Below are 21,210 nucleotides of genomic sequence, written 5' to 3'. Positions count from 1 at the left end.
TCTATTAATACACATTAGATGTTTCTATCAATTCTTTGATTACACGAGTCTTTTGCAATATACATTAGACAAATTTATTTATATACTAATTAGAAGAGTCTACCAATACACATTAAACGAGTATATTAATATACTCATTAGAAGAGTCTAACGACATATATTAGAGGAGTTTGTCAATGCACCAATTAGATGAGTATAACAATACACATTACATCACTTTGTTCCATACACTAATTTATACTTTTAGCAAATCAGCTCCACATTATATTTTAAGAGAGTCTACTTTATATACTTTATATGTTTACACATGTTTTATCCTTTATACTTTTACAAAGTTTTATCCTTTATACTTTTACAAAGTTTATTATTTATATATTTTTATAAACATATTTACTTTCTAAACTTATAAATAATTTCTCATGTTGATTTTATTCAAAACTTAATTATAATTTATAATTTTTTTTCTCAACCTCTACATCTTTTTTAAAAAAGACACAAACAAACATCATACCCAAACATCAAACACATGCATAGATACAAATTTAAAACTAATTTATTTATTAAAAAGTAAAAAATAATTTTACATTTTCTAAATTTTTTTAAAAGAAAATATAATTTTTTTCCGTTGTATTAATGTCACAATTTAGCTGATACCAATATTTGAAAACTAAATTTTGTATTTTCTTGTACATTTTCATCTTAAGTGGTAAAAGAAATAGAGGAAAAAAAATGAAATAGAAAAGAGGTCTACAATTCTAGAAAATAATTATTAAAAAATATATAAGCATTGGCATGTTTTTCATGGAGATGATATTTTACATAGTTATATTTGTTTGTGTAATTTTTTTGGATAAGTAAACTAAATAATCGTCCATGAGACATAGACTAAATTGAACGAAAATGAGTTACATATTTGAGAATAAATTACCAACTTAGTCTAATTTGAGACCCAATTAACCAATTACAATACAATGTAAGAGAAATGGCAATGAACTATACTTATATTAACTCTAAAACAAGATTGGATTAAACACATATGATTCAGCTTTGATTGAAAAGTTGTGCTTAGAATGAGGCGACAATCTTAAAATGTGGATGATCCCAGCCCAAGAAAGCGATTACAAAAGTTGAAAGAGAAGAGAAAAAGGACACGTGTCACTGATTTTGCAATGGAAGAAAGTGAGTGCTTGATTAGAATTGTTAAATAATGGAATATAGTATCTTAGAGAAGAGTTATGATTAGGTGTTGATAAAATAAAAGAAAAGTTGGTGTTCCACTGAACCAAGCCCAATATGGAAAGGTGACACTGTGACAGATTGGCCTAAGCCAATGTCTCCACTACGCACAGACACACCAAAGATTCCCAATCTGTGTTACACATAACTGTCATTCTCAATTCCAAATTTCATCTTCTCTCTTCCTTTTTATACCCTTAATTCATAAACAAACCCTTCCAATTAGGTTTCACACATTAGTTTATAAAGCCAACTTTGTATTTTACTTATATATTTATATTATCTTCATCTTCTCCATCACGTACCAATCAACACAAAATCTTCCATCCACCTTTCCTTCTCAAATCTCTTAATAAATAATATTCCAGTAAATGATGTCTCCAACTTTTTTTCAACGTAAGAAATCCTGCATTAATTAGTGCAGTGATAGCAAGAGGGAGAATTTGGACAAAACCAGAGATTGCATTTCTAAGATTGACGAAACTATGGTGTCTGGGGACAAACAAGTATGGACATTTGGAGAAGATGCACTGTTTTTACCAGAAGTAAATGCATTGTTTTAAATACAACAAACAAAACTACTTCAATAGAACCTGTCCTTATCAAGAGATGAACGTGACAGCAATAAGAGGGTGAAACATTTATGGAACCACATTAACTTCAGAGCCTATGATTCTTATCAACAAAAACAACCCTTTCATGTCACATTTCAATAGCTTCTAAAAAAAAAAAAAAAAAAAACTAGATCTCTCTGCACCCTCACCTCAAATAATAACCCCAAAAAATAATTATTCAAACATAAGCTATCACATTTTGAATTTTCTACTTGATTCTAAGCTTCTCGAGGGATCAAAATTAAGACGATTAACTATGACCCATGATCAGAAATATGAAAGTAGAAAAAAAAAAAAAAAAAAAAAAAAAAAAACTACCTTAATTAATCTCAATGAGTGTCATCGTTGTAAGGATTGTTATTATGTGTATCAGAAGCATTGCCATTGATCTTTTCATCAGGCTCCAACGATCTCTTCCTGCTGCTGTTGTTCTTATTGTTGTGCATCCACACCTTGAAGACCCCTCTTGAAACGCCAATCTCATTGCAGAAATCTTGCACCAACCCTTCATCCCCTTTCTGCATTCTCCACCCCAAACTCTCAGAGAAATTCTGCATCTTTTCCTTCTGCTCTTGGCTGAACTTGGTCCTGAACCTCTTCTTTCCACTGGGGCTCTCGGAGAGATTGAAACTCCTGTGGTGATGCTCGCTTCCCTGGCCGAAGAGCCCCTGGACCGGTCTCGGACCTGGGAAACGGTGGGAGAGAGGCGGCGGGCTTGGGCTTGACAGCGGACTTGGGCTTGGACTCGGTCCTGGGCTTGAGCTAGTACACAGGCCCGTGCCATGATGGGATGGCGGCGGTGAGTGGTAGAAGCTTATGAAATTGGGCCTGGGGTTGGAGTGATTATTTTGATAGTGCTGTGTGTCACGGCGGTGGAAGTTACGGTGGCATCCACAGGCGGCGCACGTTAGCGAGCGCGGTTCTGTGGGATTGGAGGAAGAGGAGGGCATGAACTCACCGCATCCATCAAGCGCGTGGCCACCTATGCCGGCAGCGTGGTTTTTGAGGCACTCCCTGTAGAAAACCACCGCGGACGGTGGTTGTGAGGGCGGAGGAACGGTGGTGGGGCGGTGGCGCTTGAGGGATCCGTTGGTGGTGGTGGTGGCGGTGGGGTGTTGGGGGGTTTGAGTTTGAGAATCTGTGTCGTTGGCGTTGTTGGTGAGGTCCATATGTATGTGAGTTTGTGCAAAGTGTGAGTGATTGATATAAAAGGGAAAAGACAGAGAAACAGGGGTTATTAGAGTTTTGACATGATTAAAGCGTTGTTTGGAGAGTTGAATTGTGTCATTAGAAAGGGGAAAGGAATCTAAAGCTAAGAGTTTGGAAAGGGGGTGAGTGGCGGTGGAACGTGACGGTGGTGACGATGATGATGATATGTAATGTGAAGTGATGACAAAATCTTAGGTTTAAATGGGGTTGTGGGGAATGGGGAATGAGATTCACAAAGCGAATCCAAAGGGTCCGAAAATCTCTAACAATGATTTGAGATAAGAAGAAGGCAAAGAAGAAGTGAAGTTAAGACACGATGTGTCTGTAAAATTATGGTGGTAATTAAGGTTTAGTTTCGATTTTACTTTTGAAAGTTGACGTGAGTTAGTTGGGGGCAATAAATTTGTTTGATTCGTGTTGAAGGGACAGAGAGTTTGGTGTGAGTGTTGGAGGGTACGTGGCGGCCTGTGGGAAGTGCTGCGTAGAAGGAAGGAGGGCCAGCTCAGACATCTGCAAATAAATACCAAATGCAATGTTTCCCGACAAATATTCATTTCATTCTTCGTGTTCCTTTCTCCACCCAAAAACCTTCTCTTCATTTGCTTCAACCCTAACATCAATTTAGATTCATCAAAGGATTCAAACCTCTTACGTGGTGTAATTAAGAAGTTGCAGAGATCTAGATGAAAAAGTTAACTACATTTTATGGCAAACGATATGGATAAAGCGGTCAATGTGAGTTACTTTGTGGAGCAAGGGTCAAGCGTCAATGGTGGAATAATCAGACCAAAAACACTGTTACTATTAGTTAATTAGACTCTGTTATTGTTAGTTTTGGTTTAGCTTTGACTTTATATTAGAAAATATATATTGCTAATTTCGTAGGTTAATTATAATTATCACCCACTTATTTTTGTTATTTTAATATGGGTTAAATATGTTTTTGGTTCCTTAAATTTAAGTAAAATTTGGAATTAGTCCCTTTTCGAAATTTTTGACCCATTTAGTCTTTCATCTTTAGATATTTGTGAATTTAGTCCTTTTAACAAGATTTTATTAAGTTTATCTGACGATTCAAGCACATTTTATGATACTATTTGAATTGTTTACATCGTTTGACCCATTTTTGCTTCAATGCTAACTCAAATATTATCATAAAATGCGTTCAAACTTTAAATAAATTTAACAAAATTTGATTAAAAGGACTAAATCCACACATTTCTAAAAATGAAAAACTAAATTGGTAAAAAATTTCCATGAGGGATTAATTTCAAATTTTATTAAAATTTAAGGGACAAAAAACGTATTTAACCCTTTTAATATTAATATAACACATAGGTTGGGTTGATTCTTATATTTTGTAAAAGTAATTTATTTGAAATGGGGGGCTGATTAATAAGAATATTTTGGCTTCTTTAACGATAGTAACGCGACTTGAAAGGTCTCTCTACCACTAACCCATTTGTAGTGAGAAAAATCAAAAGTTAAGTCTCGTGTTCTTTAATGCGGTTCTACATTTGTGGTGATTATTAAGAATGGAAGTTCAAATCCAACAGTTCTTGTTTCCTTCACGTGACGGGGATTAGTGATAGAATAACAATGTTCATTAATTCAAATCAAACTTTGACTAAGGAAATGTGCACTTAGCTACCTAGGTCCTCCTTAATCCACGTAACCATTCAAATAATTAATTATCCCACCCTTGGAAAATCTCATCAATAGTTACGCATCACTTTGCTTTAATCAGATATCGTGAATAAATCTGTCTTTTGGAGATACTTTTTGAATACGTTCTAATTTTAATACATAATTTCTATATTAACCAAGTGTAATGGATGTACGATTAATATTTAATTTTTTAAATGGGGTATAAGGATAAATATTGGTATATGTATATTTATTATGTATTTGTCTTTATATTTATCTTAGTACCCATTAACATAAACATTGTTTTCGACAAAACTTTATTTCTGTTTGAAGTAAAAATAATAGACCTAAAAGTATGAAATGACATTTTTGTAAATAAGTGAAAAACTTATGAGTCAACATAAATAAGATAAATTACATTGGATATTGAACTACTCAATGTAAATTATCTCTTTTATTTAGTATATAAGTGGTGTGATGTAAATTTCTTTTTATGTTTATATCCAAAGGTTCTTTTCCTCATCCTCACTACATAAATACACATCGGAACACTCTTGCGACTTAAGATTTCATCTCTTGTGACGAAATGGTGATGGTTTGGTAGTACTTTTTACCAAGTCTTCTTCTTTAGTGACGGGGCATCTCATGTGGAATATCGTTGTGATTGGTTTTGTGGTTGATGTTTGTTTACTAAATTTTTTTCATTTTTATTTGTGATCGTGATTGTTTTTTTGGAGAACTCAATCATAACTTTGCATGAATATCCCATTTTTTTTTGTATACCATGTTTGTCAAAATCAAACATCGGTTCTCACCTTGGTTAATCTTTTTAACCAATGAAAAAAACTACAATGAAATGGATATTTTTGAATGTGTTTCAGTTTTTTGTGTTGCGTATCAAATGAATGATTGCTAATAAAGTTGAAGAAAAGTTTGTGATTAGAAAAGTCAAAATTGAAGCGAGAAGTTGAGCCACTCGGGAAAAAATTGAGTTGTACATGTTCAAGGGTACTTAAGCAAAGAAAGAACTTCATGTTGAATGTCCTTGAATCTGTACAACTCAATCTTCTTCTTGAGTGGTCCAATCTTTGTTCCAAGTTTGACTTCTCTATTCACCAACTCTTATTCAACTTTGTCAAAATCCTTCGTTTGATAAAAACACACAAAACTGTAAAGTTTAGAAATGTTCATTTCATTGTAATTTTTTATTGCATGGAGAACTTTTTATGTCGGTCCTTGTAAGAAACCAACATTGGACGTGTTCGACATAAATCTATGTTTGTCATTGGAAGTGTCCGATATAAATTTACATCGAATAATACACTCTGATATAAAATTATGTCCCTCGATATGATGTCATACCTAAAACAAACACAAAAAACCCAAAATAACAGACGTAAAAAGCAATTTTTGTGTTAGTGACCCATCTCTTTCTTTGTTCATGTCGCTAACTTCATCTTAAATTAGGTTTAATATCACTTTGAATTCTAATATTTGTAGAAATTATTTAATATGATTCTTCAATTTTTTTTAGCTAAATACAATTTCCTTGTTAGAAATAGTCATGGTTGATGAGTACATTTTCAATTACGTTTAAAACACTTAATATTAGCTTTCTTTAATTATAATTGATTTTAAACTCACCATGTTAAATAGAATTTGTCCCATTAAAATTAATTGAGTGTTAACGAAAATCATTGATTATAATTAGTTTTTAAAGCCTTAGTAAAGACTAGACAGTTCAAATAAATGACCCTCATTAGACTGTCCACACAAACGAGTCTAATTAGACGATTTAGTCTATTGAACTTCACTAGACGATCTAATGGACTATCTATGAGGTAAGTTTTGATGATATGATGTAATGCATAAATACTTCATGAATGTTCTAATTTGTGCTTTGTGCAACTAAAGTTTAAGCAAGCTCATATGTCGTTTATAGTTGATACATAGATACATATAATCTAATGTACCTATGGACAATGCTAGCATATTGATTTAATGATTTTCTAGTGATTGTAAGAAGTTAGGACTATAATTTTAATGAAGAAATAAAGTATTTTGAAGATTGAAAAGTCAAGTTTATTCATGGCAAGTTCATTGTAAAAGATGTTTACTCTATGAACTACTACACATCTAATATATGGACCATAGTCTTGTCTAATATGAACAACTGACTTGTCTGATCTTTGCACAACAGATTCATATGAGAATTGTATCACAAACTCGTCTAATATTTGTATAATAGACTTGTTTGATGTATGGATCATAGCCTTGTCTAAGATGTTTGAATTTGAAGGGTCTATTGCTTTGGAGGCTCAACAGATCGTCTCCCATGTTGGACCTTCTATAACAAAATTTATTACTTTAGAGTGTCTTATGTGCCTAATATTTGTTAATCTAGATTGTTTGTTGTGTTAAATCTCTACAAAAAAATTGGTAGCTTTGGATAATGTGACATCCCATTTAAATAGATTAATCTACTAAACAAAACATCGCATAGCTATAATATTAAGGAGCAAAGCTGATAGAAGAAACCAGAGTTAAAGAATGTACTTTAACAGTCATCCATAGGAGTGCTTAGAGGAAAACTTGGGCATACAACCATGCCATAAACAACACAAATCTAAAGTTTAACAGTTGTGCAAAAGAAATGCTCTAAGAGCATGGAATTTCAAGGCACTAGGGCCATAGAACTTCTTCGAAAGTCATATCAACGGGCCCACTAGGCTGCACTGCTACCACCATTAGGCCTACCACCAGAAGTATTCCCATCTGCTCCCACCAATGGTGATCATCGCAAAAGAGAAAACACAACAGGAACATACACAAAACGCAAGGGTAAGCTAGTGTAATATGAAACTTATCATAGTGTAAAAGAACAAGTACATAAACATTCTCAGGCATACAACACAGAGACACATAAGTCATGTTATGGCAAACAAGCAAGACACTATGACTCAATTATCCGGATACATATACTAAGATCGGATTCATTGGACGCTTGCACTTGTGGTGGCCTCTACTGCTCTGCAGAGCCATTGCCAATGGGTTTCACCCTACCACACACAAGGTTAGCCTTTAAGCGTCTAAGGCCATTATCCTGCCAGAGACTAGGGTCTCCCGCTGCTCTCACCACTTGGGTCAGTTTGCTCTACTTGAGACTCACTGACCCCTTTAGAGCTTCGGGATGCAATCCTTACTTGAATCCATATCTCAATATATACACTACACACCACCATGAAGTCTCCCCAAGAGACTCATGGAATTACGTCTATCACATACAAATTTCATGTTCATCACATCCCAACCACCACTTCCATCTCATACATTAAATTCTCATTTCACCCAACTATAACATAAGAATTCCATGTCATTACTCATACCAAACATACCAATCCCAGTGCATATAACTCATACAGTTACCCCATAATTGCACATGTTCGAGACAAATAGCTACACACAATGTAAATGGAGATGTAACACATAAATCTGCACGATTCTCGCCCAGGCTAGAAGTCCTCGCCTAAGCTACAACAACTGTCTCGCTTAGGCTAGGCCTTCTCACCTAGGCGAGGCCTGGAACAGTAACACTTTGTGAGCATCTCGCTTGGGCGAGATCGCCCTTCGCCCAACAATGAAACACCTCGCCTGGACGAGGTTGTGAGCAGAGCCAACCAGAATTTTCCTCGAGAACTCGCTTGGGCGAGTCACTCTCGCCTGAGCGAGACAACGCGTCGCTCAAGACCAGAGCCCTCCGCCTAGGCGAGTTGCTCTAGCAAAACCTGGGCGAGTTTCTGAGACTCTCGCCTAGGCGAGACAAGCTCGCCTGGGCGAGAATGACAGTTCTCGCCACTGTTCACGTACATGCATCAGAGCCACAGTTCACACCAACATCCAAACACGCATGCAACTCAGTTTCATTCGATTAAACATGCTTCTCAAGCTCATAAACATGGAACAAACCAACAAGACATCCAACAACAAAAAGAACGGTTAAATTTAGCTTCCCTTACCTTGCTTAGATGCTAAAACGCAAAAGACCCGCAACTAAGAAGTATTTCAGCTTCAAGGGCTAGAGCAGTGAGCTGAAACATGGAAATCAACACAGAACGAGGTAAATAAACGGAACCCTAACTGACCAACATGCTCAAACAGCAGGAAAAGGGGAATGAATGGATCAGAAGCTCTAAGGTTCAACTTACCTGGAAAAAGGATGGTTTTTGCTAGCTTTGAGACGGATAACCTTGTGCCCTAGCAAGACACCTTGTAGGGGACCAGAGGGAAGAGGAAGCTGCTATTTCTGAAAAGGGAGACAAGAGACAACTGTGAGCTGAGAGGGGGTATTGGGGTTCTACTGCTGGCCTTGGGCCTACGAAGAGGCTAGGCCCAACAAATACACTGAAAATGGGGCTTACAGATAATGAAAGCCAAGATTATATGATTCTGAAAAACAAATTCAGTTAACTAGAGGAACCTATAAGTGGACATTCATCAGTGCTCAATCATTCATCATACTATGTCCTATTTTCTTATTTTTAATGTTTTTATTGTTTTTCGCACTAAACCTTTATAGGTTGATTTTTTTGTGAATTCATAGTTGATTATGAGATTATATGCAATTAAAGTACTGCTCTTCAATTTATATAAACAAAGTCCACTTCATATATTCCTTTTTAGTTCTAATTTTTACTCTTAGGATTGTCTTACAATGCTCGTTGATAACTCAATTATGTTCTCTAATTAAGAATTGTTGTTAGTTTGCATAATTATATTAAGTTTTTGTTTGTTTAATTTAAGAGGTAAAAGAATAAAGCATTTCATGTATATGCTTGGAACATGTGAGGAACTTAATGAATTAATTGATGTCTATTTTGGTTAATTGATATGTGTAGAAAGGAATGAATGATAATCATATGATAATTGATAAAAAATTCAACTATGAATAAATTGGATAATAAATTTGTCTTTATCTAATTGTTCTATTCTTACAATGTTTACAACATACCCATTTTTCTATTATTTCTAATTTTATGCTTCTTGTAGACACTTATAAGTGTTAGCTCATTGAGATTCCAATTGAATTCGTTGGGAGGTGACTTGTGTTGAGTGACTATACCTATGCTTACACTTTTAATATAGTAGATGATCCCTTACTACATATTGGACATTTTAATCAAGGATTAGTGCTCTACCCTAGAAGTAGACAATTTGTCCTTTCTTAGACGATATACTTCTACATAATTTGATTGTGGAAACAACACTGATCAAATTTAAAGCATGTCGAGAGTTGTACTTGAGTCACCCGCATGTAATCTCATTAGATTGTCTAGACACATGAATATGTGGTATCTTCCATTAAATTGGTGTTGACGTCGTTCAAAGAGTGACATCGTGACAATGTAAATGACACATGACATTGTCCAACGTGGTTGAGTTATCAAACATGGTACTGAATTTTCATTGTCACATGTCATTTTATATTGTCATGTTGTGACTTTCTAAACGATATAAACATCAAAATAATGAAAGGGATTACAATGACTCTTTTTAACAGATATATAGCCTAAATGGAGACAGAAAAAAAGACTCTAGTGAGTAATTTTAATAAATATTGAGATCAAAAGTAGTATTAAACCTTTAAATTACTAAAACAATTTTAGTTTATCATATATCTTAAAAAACTTAGATTTTTTAAATTGAATCCTTTACAATATCTTATTTTATTGTTGTGATTTTGTTTTAAAAGCTTATTTAGTCAATTATGTAAAATTATGTAAGAGTAAATGATTTATATTCATATACACTCATTACTCCACGAGATAAAAATGTGACAAAAATTACACATTTATTAAGTATTATGATACAAATAAAATTAACTTTTTTTATTTTGAAGATAGAGATGGAAAAGGGAAATTCACTCCTCTATAATTCCTTATATTATATTTTCCTATTTTCTAATTTTTGTCTCTATATAGTCATATATGCTAATTAGTCTTCGCACACAAAAAAAAAAACACACACACACGTAAAGACAATAAGGTAGCTATACACTACTCTATCAAATCAAGCACAATGAGTGATCATAGTGATAAATGCTAAATGCTAATTACAATGGGTGGGTTAGCGATTGTTTCATAGCATAGATAAGACGTGTTAAGATTAAGGCGTGTCCAATTTGATGGATTATGAAGTGTATGGCTAAATGACACAAACTTTTAAATTACCAATCAAACGAGTGGTTGTGGTGTGAGGAACAGAAAGCACTTGAGCCACGAAATTTGGGATTTTGTAATTAGCATTGTGTGAAAGAGTCAAAGCCACCCTCAATTGAATGAAGCAGTCCTCTGACATGTGTGTCACGATCAAACCAAAGCATGCGAGTAGTGAGTGACACAAAGTAGCGTAGCATAGGCACCGATTATTTCACCTAATCAATTTTTTTTTTCCCCTCAATGCACAGCTTTAACTCGTAGGAGTAATGTTGTCTCTCTCTGTAAACCCTAAAAATAGGAAATTGAAACCTCAATCCTCAGCATGAGGAGGAACAATCATGGTTTTCTTTTCCTCCTCAAGCTTTGTTTGGAAGAAACCATCTATAATTGTTTTGGCTTTTATTACACTTTTTTCGTTTGGGATACAGATGTTAAAGGAAATGGCCAACGTGTTTTTACCATCACGGCTGAGTTTAGGTTAGAAGTTGTAAAATTAAGGTGGAATTGAAATTAATTTTGTAAACTCTTCTTTACAGTAAATGTATATCGTAGCTAAAGAAAAAGAAAAATGCAAAAAGAGGAAGAAAAGAAGAGAGTTATTACTTCAGAAGAGAGTTAAAGAGATTATTTTCTATGTGATATATCATGCAATCATACAAAGAAAAAAGATATAACATGTCTTACGTTATTAAATAAACTATACCTTACATAATTTCTCGTTTATAAAATTTAAATCGATAAAGTGTTTTTATTGAAATATTATGTCTTTTGAAAGAAAATATATTTTCATTTTATCTTTTATTACAAAAATAACACTTTGTTTTCAATTTGTTTCCTGCTTTAAATACTATTTATCTTTCACTTTTAAATATTCATAAAGAAAATAATGATTCTTTTCATTTCATTTTTCTTTTTTTTAATGCTCTATCTCACATTTTCATTAGGATATTTTTTTTCCGTAACCATGGTTTCTTCTTGAATTTCTATGATGCACGTAAAAGATAGAAGACAATGATATTTTGACTACTAAATTTTGATAACTTTTTTTTTAGAATATAAGATGTCATCTTCTAAGTAGTCTTAGAATATTGAAAATGAGAAAAATAAAAAATAAAAAATCACTTAGAAGATGACACCTAAGATTGTAAGAGAAAATTATCAAAATTTAGCAGTAAAAAATCATTTTCCAAAGGTAAAAATGTATTTAATCTTTGCTATTTCCTTTATCATTCTTTCCTTCTTCCTCGGTCATCCCTCCAATGTCCCTTGTATATAGAATCTGAAGTAAGACTCTAAATCCTAATGTGTATGGTCTCGCATTCGGTGTGAATATATCAGTTTATGACAACAAGATCTTGAATCAGGTCAACACCAATATCTACCTTACTGTCCAAAATTATATATTCCAAAAAATAGATTATATAATTCAAAAGTTAAAAAAATAAAAAAAAGGATTACGCAGTTAGGAAGTCGTATGTTTAAAGTAGAGATTTTAGTACTTTTGAGGGTGTAGAAGGAAATTACATAGGTGCAAAAGAAATTTATTTCTCATTATAGTCTCGGAACAGGGCTCTACATCTTGCACCATGTTTTTCTCCTTGCACACCCTAATTTCAAAAAAATAGATTATATTCTAGATTGGATATTTTAAAATGTATTTTTAAATCTAAAAATACTTTTCAGAATATATAATATGAAACATATTAAAAAAAAATTGAAACGAGTGTTACAAAAAGAATTTGTAGATTCAGAAAATACATTCTAGAATAGGTTTTCTGAAAAAAACAATTGTTCTAAAATGGCCATTCTACAATATTAAAAAAAAAAAATCCAGAACAAATGTTTCTGAAACGTATTTTTCAGATTCGAAAATATTCTCTGTAATACTTGTTTTGTATTTTTTATTTTCCAAATTCATAAAAACTTATTCGAAATTATTCTCTGTAATACTTGTTTTGTATTTTTTTATTTTCCAAATTCATAAAAACTTTTCAGAACAGTCGTTTCAATATATAAAAATAACTTTTAGAACGAATAGTTCACAAAATATTTTCGGTTCAGAAATATTTTCCACACTCATTGTGAAATATACTTTTTTATATTTTTGATTGTGTATTCCAGAATGAATTTTTAGATTAGATATACTTTTCTAAATATCCAATCTGAAAATATTAAAAGGCTTAATTAGTGATTGAGTTTTTTAATTTGTTAGATTTTTTATAATTTTTGGATAAATATTGTTTTTTAAAACAGTTCAATTTTATCTTTCATGTTAAATTGACATTATGAAATTTTAACTTTTTTAAATATTTTTATTTTTTTCTTTTTTTTAATTTAAATAAAATGTTATGTGTCAGTATATCGTTGGTTGTTTTAAATTTAGTTCCTCTATTTAAAATTTTGATTCAATTTAGTTTTCTATTTTTTAAAATAATTCAATTTTATCTTCTTTTGAGATAAGATCAGTAATTAAGCTTGATTAAAATTTATATATCCTTGTTAAAATAATTTTTGTATCATTAATACATCAAATCACTCTCTAAATACTCATTATTTTTTTTGAATTACAATTTTTTACACTTGTCGAAAATAAAATAATTTAAATATTTGGGTAGAGTAATTTGATGTATAAATTCTAAAATGTCATTTTAACATGTATATGTCTATAATTATATACAAAGAGGATTCTTTTTTGTGTCTACATTTCATAATTCCAACTTTACCCTTTACAATGTAATTATTTGTTAAATTTTTAAAAATTAACCGTTACTTTTACAAGTTTTATAAAACTATTTACTTATCTCCTTCTTTTTTCTCCTATTCATCAATAGTTATTTTCTCCATACATTTCACTTTATTTTTTATAAATATAATTTTATTTTGTTTATTAACTTAATAACATTACAATATGAATCATTACTAATATAATATCTTGCATATTCAAACTATGCATACACACATACGAGATAGCGCATGTGTTTACGCTAGTAAGTTATAATTTAGCTTAATTAGAAATTTGGTCTCAAATTAAGGACAACAAAATTAAATAGTCTTAAACATTAGGAGGACTAAATTGAATCAAAACTTTAAATAGATATACCAAATTGAAAATAACCACTTTAATGATGACAAGTGACATGACCTGATATGTGACAATTTATGTTTTTTAAAGATAAATTAAAATAATTTAAAAAATTTCATGAAGTGACAAGTGGCATGACCATGTAGTAGTATATGTTTTTTTAAATAAAAATAAAAAAATGGAAAATTTCACAAAATAACACATGACATATGCAGAACATTGATATCAACTTAACAGAAATGACCTAATTGAACTTAAAAAAAAATAAAAGACTAAATTAAACCCAAAAATAATAAATAGACAAAAATTGAACTAAATAAAAAAAAAGTTAGGACTAAATCACTCATTGAACTTATTTAAAAAATAAGAGAGGTAAGAATTTTTATTATAATTTTAACGAGGGGTAGTTTGGAAATCCAACATTTTATGATGGTGTACGAAGAGAAAAGTTTGGTTCAGGAAGAAATACCCTTGGAGAGTCTAATATCAATAAAGCAAACCCAATTCCTTCAATGGGTTGGGTCACTAATATGGCCCGTTGATTTTTGGGGACCTAACCGCAACGTCTTCAGGTTCGACGTTAGCCGGAAGCGAAGAACTCTTCGAGCCGGTGTTGGAATGTGGAATGAATTTATGGAAGCTAAATTTTGAAGTTGCTATCTGCATCTTGGTATTACCTTCATTATTTTTCCATTTTCTATTTTTTTTTTCAGTGGAAAATTTGTTTGACCTCTATTATCCTCTGCTGAATCTTCTGTTAAAATTGTTTTATTCGGTTTCAATTTTCTTAAAGTCTATGATATTGGGATGCTTTCATTCGATTATTATGTTTAGAAAAATTGGTTCCTGCGCATCTTCCTCATGCTCCAAGAGAAAAAGGAATTAAATTCACTTTACTTGCACATTGTTAGAAAATAAGGATTAGGAAAATTAGAAATTTAATATTCCCAAATTTACTTCTCTTTAACGTTACAAGAAATAAACGTTGTTGATGGGGTATTGTATGCAATTATGGTAAATATATGTTGCTAGTTTTGAATAATGGCAATTTTTATAACTTTTGCAAATTGGGGATATGAACTAATGGCATTACACATATAAATGGGTCATTAAAAGGCTATCTAGACTCTAATTTATCTAGTCAGAGCTTACAATTTTACCATCACAATCAGAAACATCTGCACAGTGAACATGTTGCTCTGTCTGAATTTACTAAGAACAATTTCCTTCTTAAACTTGGATGTTACCACCTCTGCTTGTGCTTCCAAGAACTATTTCAATAAGATTATTATTCTATCCATCAACCTTTTAACTATACTTACACAGTTACAATAACGTATGAACAACTGGGATAATAAAGAAAATATCATGATGCATGCATGGCTGCAACCAGAGTAATCTGTGTACAAGCAAATAGGTCTAAGATGGATTTTGTTGCTTTGGGTCATAGCAATGGATAGTTCTTCAGTCTAGCCTCTATACAGATTTGGGCACAGGAACCAGAAAGATTTGGAATAAATGAAATGAATAAGTAGATTCCGCTTTAAGCATGAATAGGTGATTAGAACTTTTAGTTCAATCATGCTTCTTAACCCTTAACCGATCTAGGATGACCATGCTTCAATCCCAATAATGTTATGCTTTTGACACCAATAATGTTCACATCCGCATTCGTCATTGCAATCTGTCACATCTTAGGAACATTCATTAAGAATCTTAGTGTATGTTAATTATGAAAAGGATATTAACTTTCATTTCTTGGTTCTCACTCTTCCCCACATTGTACATTCAGGGAATGTTGAAGCATCACTTTCTTAAGTTTGTATGCTACTACTAGTGCCTATACCCGTGCAATGCACGGGATTTTTTGGAATGACTTCGTGTTGGATGATATTTTAGTATTCCATTTTGATTTTAGAAGCAAATGAAGCATTACGAAACTGAAACTGTTCATCATTTCTTGAAAAAACAAAGGATGCCATGATGGGTTGACGGTTAACAATAACAACACCTTGATTTGGCAAGCTACTTGTCCTCTGGTGTACGGACGAGTTTGTCATTTTCTCTTTATATGCATGACTTATTTTTGTTGTTTGATAATATTACCAGTATTTTTCTTTCAAGTTTTCCTGAGCAAAACATTTTTCTTGTTCAGCAAATGCAACCCAGCATCGCAAGAAACAGGCAAAATAGTTGAGAGACTGAGACAAATTTCCATCCAGTACTTCTCTAAATGATATGATGAGACAATACAGATGTCCAGAGTTCTGTTATGTATAAATAATGCTCATCAACTTTACTTTTGTTTGTTAAGGGGCAAGACTTGTCTGTTGGATCGAGAAAATGATGGGAAAGATCATTAGATTTGAAATACTTCCAAAACACGACAGCATTACAAAAGAATGTCACTATAATCCTGCTGAAGCTGTTATACTAGTGCATATGGTTTTGTCCTTTCACTGAAGGAAACTAAAAGAAAACATTTTTACGTTGGAGGAGCTGGGATTATCATCTATACTGACGTTTTAGATGATGCTGCTTCACTGAATTGCTATCTATAAAAATTATGCAGTAGCTTGACTGTACAAAATACATGCCTCTCTTTGACAAAACTCTTAAAACTAGATTGAAAAGAAGGGGAAAACCAAACAACTGTTGTGAAGATATTTTCAGAATGCTGGTACATTTCGACCATATTTCTAACCTGCTCTTCTTTTTCAAGCTTCCATGTGTTGTTGTTCTCTTAGATGCCAGCTTAGTGTTGCTTTCTTTCGTAGTCAAAGGAACAGGATGAATTTGTTAAGTCCTGTTGTGGATAGGATCTGATCCTCTTGGCACTCTTCTTTTGCTGGACTGACTTGGATCAAACTCATGCTTGGAATTGGCTGAATTCTTCTCTGTGGGATCAAGCCGTTTGTTGCCATTTGCTGAATTCTTCTTTCTGTTCAATAATTCCTCTGTAGTCTTCGTGGCATGTTGATTCTGCAACAATATTCTTTGGTCCTTTTGGCTGTGTCTTAGTGCAATTTCTGAACTTCTCAGGCCTAACACATTCTCTGGATGAATTGATATTAAGAACACTACAAAGAGAAGAAGAATGATTTTTCTAGAAGGATGAAACACCATATTCCCTTCACCCTGAAACAAGAAGAGTAGATGGTGTGTTCTTTCTGTTTAGAGTGACAGGAGAATAAGCAGCTCTCCCCTAATCTGTGTTCTTATGGTCCATTCCTGTAGACATAACCTTGTTATATATGTGATACTAGATTTGGAGGGGGCCTTTTAAAGCTTAAAGCAGAGATGGCCTACAGGAATTTTTAGATTCATCTCGAATAACAAGCCTGAAATCTTAGCGAATTAAGGCTGTTACTGAAGAATCTGACAAGGATGAATAAAGGGGATTGGGACAATGTCCTTGAGAGGCCAAGTATATTTCTTTTTTCATTTCTTTCCCTACATGTCTATCATATGCCTGCTTTTTTCACCAAAAGAAGCCATACACCGTTGCCTGGACTCTGTCCAACTTGCCACATCATACTGCTATACTAGTGTATGGATAAATAGGTCTTACATTCTCCGGTGCTTAGGCTTGGTATTGGTGTACTTGGATAATTCAAAATATTTATCATTCTGGTATCTATATCTATTGAATTCTTTTGCTTACTTTTTGCCTATATGTTGCAACTATCTTTTATATTTGTGTATCAATTCAAGTGGAGTACTTCAATGATTGGATGATAGTATTTTATTATAACAACAAAAACTAACATATGTTAATGCTTTGTTCTTACTTTGGATTTCTGTTTTGTGTTTATATTATATTATATTACATTAATTTTATATGTTGAATCTTAATATCTACGTATGTCAGCTTAATACATGTTATCTCATAACAAGTTGCATTATAATTTTTCAAAAAGTGCGCAAGTTTTCGGCATATAAAACTCTGGTCTTATATGGGGTTAATGGTAAATTACAATTCCTTTGTTATTAAGAAAGAACCATGTTAAATATTATTTACTTTAATTAGCAAGACCATAACAGTGACAATGGGCCAGGCTGAAGCAGAAGATTGCAATAGTGCAAGCAGGTTATGTAAAGAATAGATAGGGGAATAGAACAGTTCCCAAAAGAAACAAACACTTGCTTTATGTACTTTTCTAACTTCTCTAAGATCTCCAAGTAACTTTAGAATTCCAAGCTCACTTCCCAAGGTAACAAAAACAACACTACTAGATTTCTTGGGCTGAATGTTACCTTTATGCTTTGTTCTACTTTTAGATTAGATGGGTTGCCAAACTCTATTTGTCCCTTCAAATTTTCTTGTTCTCTCTCTCTCTCTCTCTCTCTCTCCCTTTCTCTTATTTTACTTTATTTAACATTAAATATCACATGCAACTAGGAACTGTCGAAAGCATAAATTCCTTGGTTTATTCTTAAATCTGAAGGGTGACTGGTCATGGTCCAAGTGAAACAACCAGCGGATTGAAATTTATCTCCTCTTTTCTAGATTTTCTTTTCTTTTGTTAATATTAAAGTGAGAGTTAAAATGACTCGTTGCTTTCTTCCTCTATGGTTTGAAACTGCCTTTTGAGAGTGTCACGTCGTTTCTAATCATATCTCCTTAGAAGAATATGCTTTTTATTCTCTTCTGATTATTTATTACATTGATATGCCAAAGGCCTAACATGTTGCATGCTAATGTTAGGGATAATGGTTTGTGTTAGACAAGGTCATCTTTTCGTGGTACATGACCCATCAAATCGAGAGAAGCACAAGCTCCTTATCTTCAAATAGATGATAGCTTTGGGATCCTTACATGGTTAGTTTCAAAGGGGTCCAAACCAAACGGCTTACTTTTTCTTTTGCTGGTAAACTATTTCATTAGAAAGATTATGAAAATAATTGCACTCTTCTTGTGTCCCAAAAAAGTGTTGTCTATTGATCTTGCTGCAAGAACATCACCACCTTCGTTGATCCCTAGAGGATGCCAAGTGCCAAAATGCTTTACACGTACGCCAAATGTACATATTATACGGATATCAATATAATATCATATTCTCAAATGTTACTGTCTAAAAGGTAATTATATATGAATGATTATTTACTTTAAGTAATTGATCATTTGATATCATTACTCTTTTTAGACGATAACATTTCACAATTATAATGATCAATTACTCTGAATAGACTATTAGCACTTACAAGTTATGTTAATTACTTTGATATCACCTATTAAATTTATATTTTTCTTCTTCTCTTTATTTTCTTGGTGTCATCTAGAGTGTCCCCCCATTATTTTCTTTTTTAAGATCCTTTTGCCAAAATGGGAAATAAGTAAAAAAGAAAAATGCTTAGTGGGGTCTTATTAGTATAAAGGATCTATAGTACGGTATGTACAATGCTAAGGGCAACTTGTTGGGTACTCCTATTTTCCGTTAGAAAATGAGTGGCTCAATCTATCTAAACATCTTGGTGGCAACCCCTGGTTAACATTTTTACAGTATGAAACACAAAACAAAGATGAAAATGTTACACATTTAGGCTTTCCTAGATTCTGAAGACTGGTCTTAAAGGTGTAGGCTCTTTGTGAAATTGTTTTGAACCAAAGTGTGCCCCATAAGGCCAATGAGCACTCACTGAACAAGGCCACCACAAAACCACAAAAGACACCAAAAGAAGAATGACAAAGCAACTTAAAGAAGATAAAAGCAAAAAACGAGTTGTAATTGTTACAGATAGCATCCATCCCCTATCTTTGAATAGTTTGATTTTGGTTTTTAGATATTTGCTTTATATTAGTCTTGGATTTACTTGACAACAGCCTGGAACATAAGCACTTATGAACCATGGTCTTGCCAAATTGAGTAATCAAATTTTGTGAAAGAACTAGGGGAATAAGAAAAATGGTAGTAAAAGGATTATGAGGGAATTTTTAATATGAAAGAATGAATGAATTGCAAGTTTGGAACATATTTGCTATGCAGGAGCAATCAAAGTTGATGATAAGACTGGTTGGCTGCTATAAATTCTTTAGAAAAGAAAGGAAAAAAAGTTGAGCTACAAAGAGAATGTCACCAAAACATGAGCTAAAGTGAGATGCTTCTTTGCCATGGCTTTGATTTAAAATGGTTGGCCATCTTCGGTTATAATCATAACTAGGGTGTGTTAGAATATATGCTTATCTCTGCTTTGTTCAAAAGAGATAAAAACAAAAAATCTAATCAGACGCCAATTAATTTCCATGTTGCCCCACTGGTCCCTGTCTGTCAGAGACTGTTACTTCTTTCTCAATTTCGATACAATATCAGGTTCAAAAATCTCAACTGTTTGGTGCCTGTAAATGTCATATTCAAAGAAGAGTTCGTATTCTATAATACTTTTTTTTTCTCTCTTTTGTTTAAATTACACTGATTTTAATATATTAAAGATATTTTTATTATATTTTAAAGTAATAAAAAACAGTGTAATTTAAAGACATAGACATATAAAAAAACCTAGTAAAAAATAAATTAATAAAGCTTGTAGCCATAATTTAAGTTCTATTCATCATTTCCAAATGCTTTAGTAGAAAACTCTAATTTATATGGACAAAATTCCATGTCTTGGATACATCCATTCTATAGAAATAATATTAAACGTTTGAATTAAAAAAGAGAGAAGAGGAGATAGAAGTTAGAATTGATTTTATTATTTCTCACATTTTTATTAATTTTATCTTTTATTAAATTAATCAAATCACGTGACTTTTAAAACAATTGTTCTCTGTTTTTCACCTTTTTTATTTTATAAAATATCTAAACATTCAGTTTTATTTTATTTTGGGTTAAATATATTTTTTTGTCTTTGTACATGCTAAATTTGGAAATCGTCTATTTTCTAAAGTTCACATAAAAATGATTCTTATACTTTTAAAATATTGGAAAACATCTTTCATTTGAAACTCGATTAAGTTTGTAATGAGTTGACAAACAGTAGAGATGACTCTGTATATTTTTATGAGGTCAAGTGTTATTAAAATTTAAATGGCATTGTATTTATCATGATAGGAGTTTTTTTTGGGAGATATTGAATATGGTTGTATTCTTGGTTAGGTTTTATGTTTGTGAAAACCTTGTGTTGCCATTGTTGGTTAGGTTTTTTGTTCGTGAAAACCTTGTGTTGCCATTGCTGGTTGTCCATTATTACTTCACACTAGGAAAGGTTC

The 21,210-nt window shown here is 32.5% G+C and overlaps 1 protein-coding gene and 1 long non-coding RNA gene across 2 annotated transcripts; one reads left to right on the top strand and one right to left on the bottom strand.

Moving 5' to 3' along the window:
• Positions 1–933: 933 nt before the first annotated feature.
• Positions 934–3,946, bottom strand: LOC114173093 (zinc-finger homeodomain protein 11-like). The gene is made up of 2 exons (XM_028057316.1): positions 2,169–3,946; positions 934–1,642 (listed from the first exon to the last, which is right to left on the bottom strand). Exon 1 carries the CDS (start codon positions 3,017–3,019, stop codon positions 2,180–2,182), a length of 840 nt encoding a protein of 279 aa, XP_027913117.1. The 5' UTR covers positions 3,020–3,946; the 3' UTR covers positions 934–1,642; positions 2,169–2,179.
• Positions 3,947–14,516: 10,570 nt separating this feature from the next.
• LOC114167054 lies at positions 14,517–17,677 on the top strand. The gene is made up of 2 exons (XR_003600095.1): positions 14,517–14,673; positions 16,159–17,677. It is a non-coding gene; the product is annotated as an uncharacterized LOC114167054 (long non-coding RNA).
• Positions 17,678–21,210: the final 3,533 nt, after the last annotated feature.

This window comes from Vigna unguiculata, chromosome 2 (assembly GCF_004118075.2).
Source record: "Vigna unguiculata cultivar IT97K-499-35 chromosome 2, ASM411807v1, whole genome shotgun sequence".
NCBI classification, from domain to species: domain Eukaryota; kingdom Viridiplantae; phylum Streptophyta; class Magnoliopsida; order Fabales; family Fabaceae; genus Vigna; species Vigna unguiculata.
Note: the sequence above shows the minus strand (reverse complement) of the source record. Positions and strands in the feature narration are given on the sequence as shown.

What these genes read in the sequence shown, in the direction of transcription:
- LOC114173093 (XM_028057316.1), bottom strand. Translation starts at nt 3,019, where the DNA reads ATGGACCTCACCAACAACGCCAACGACACAGATTCTCAAACTCAAACC.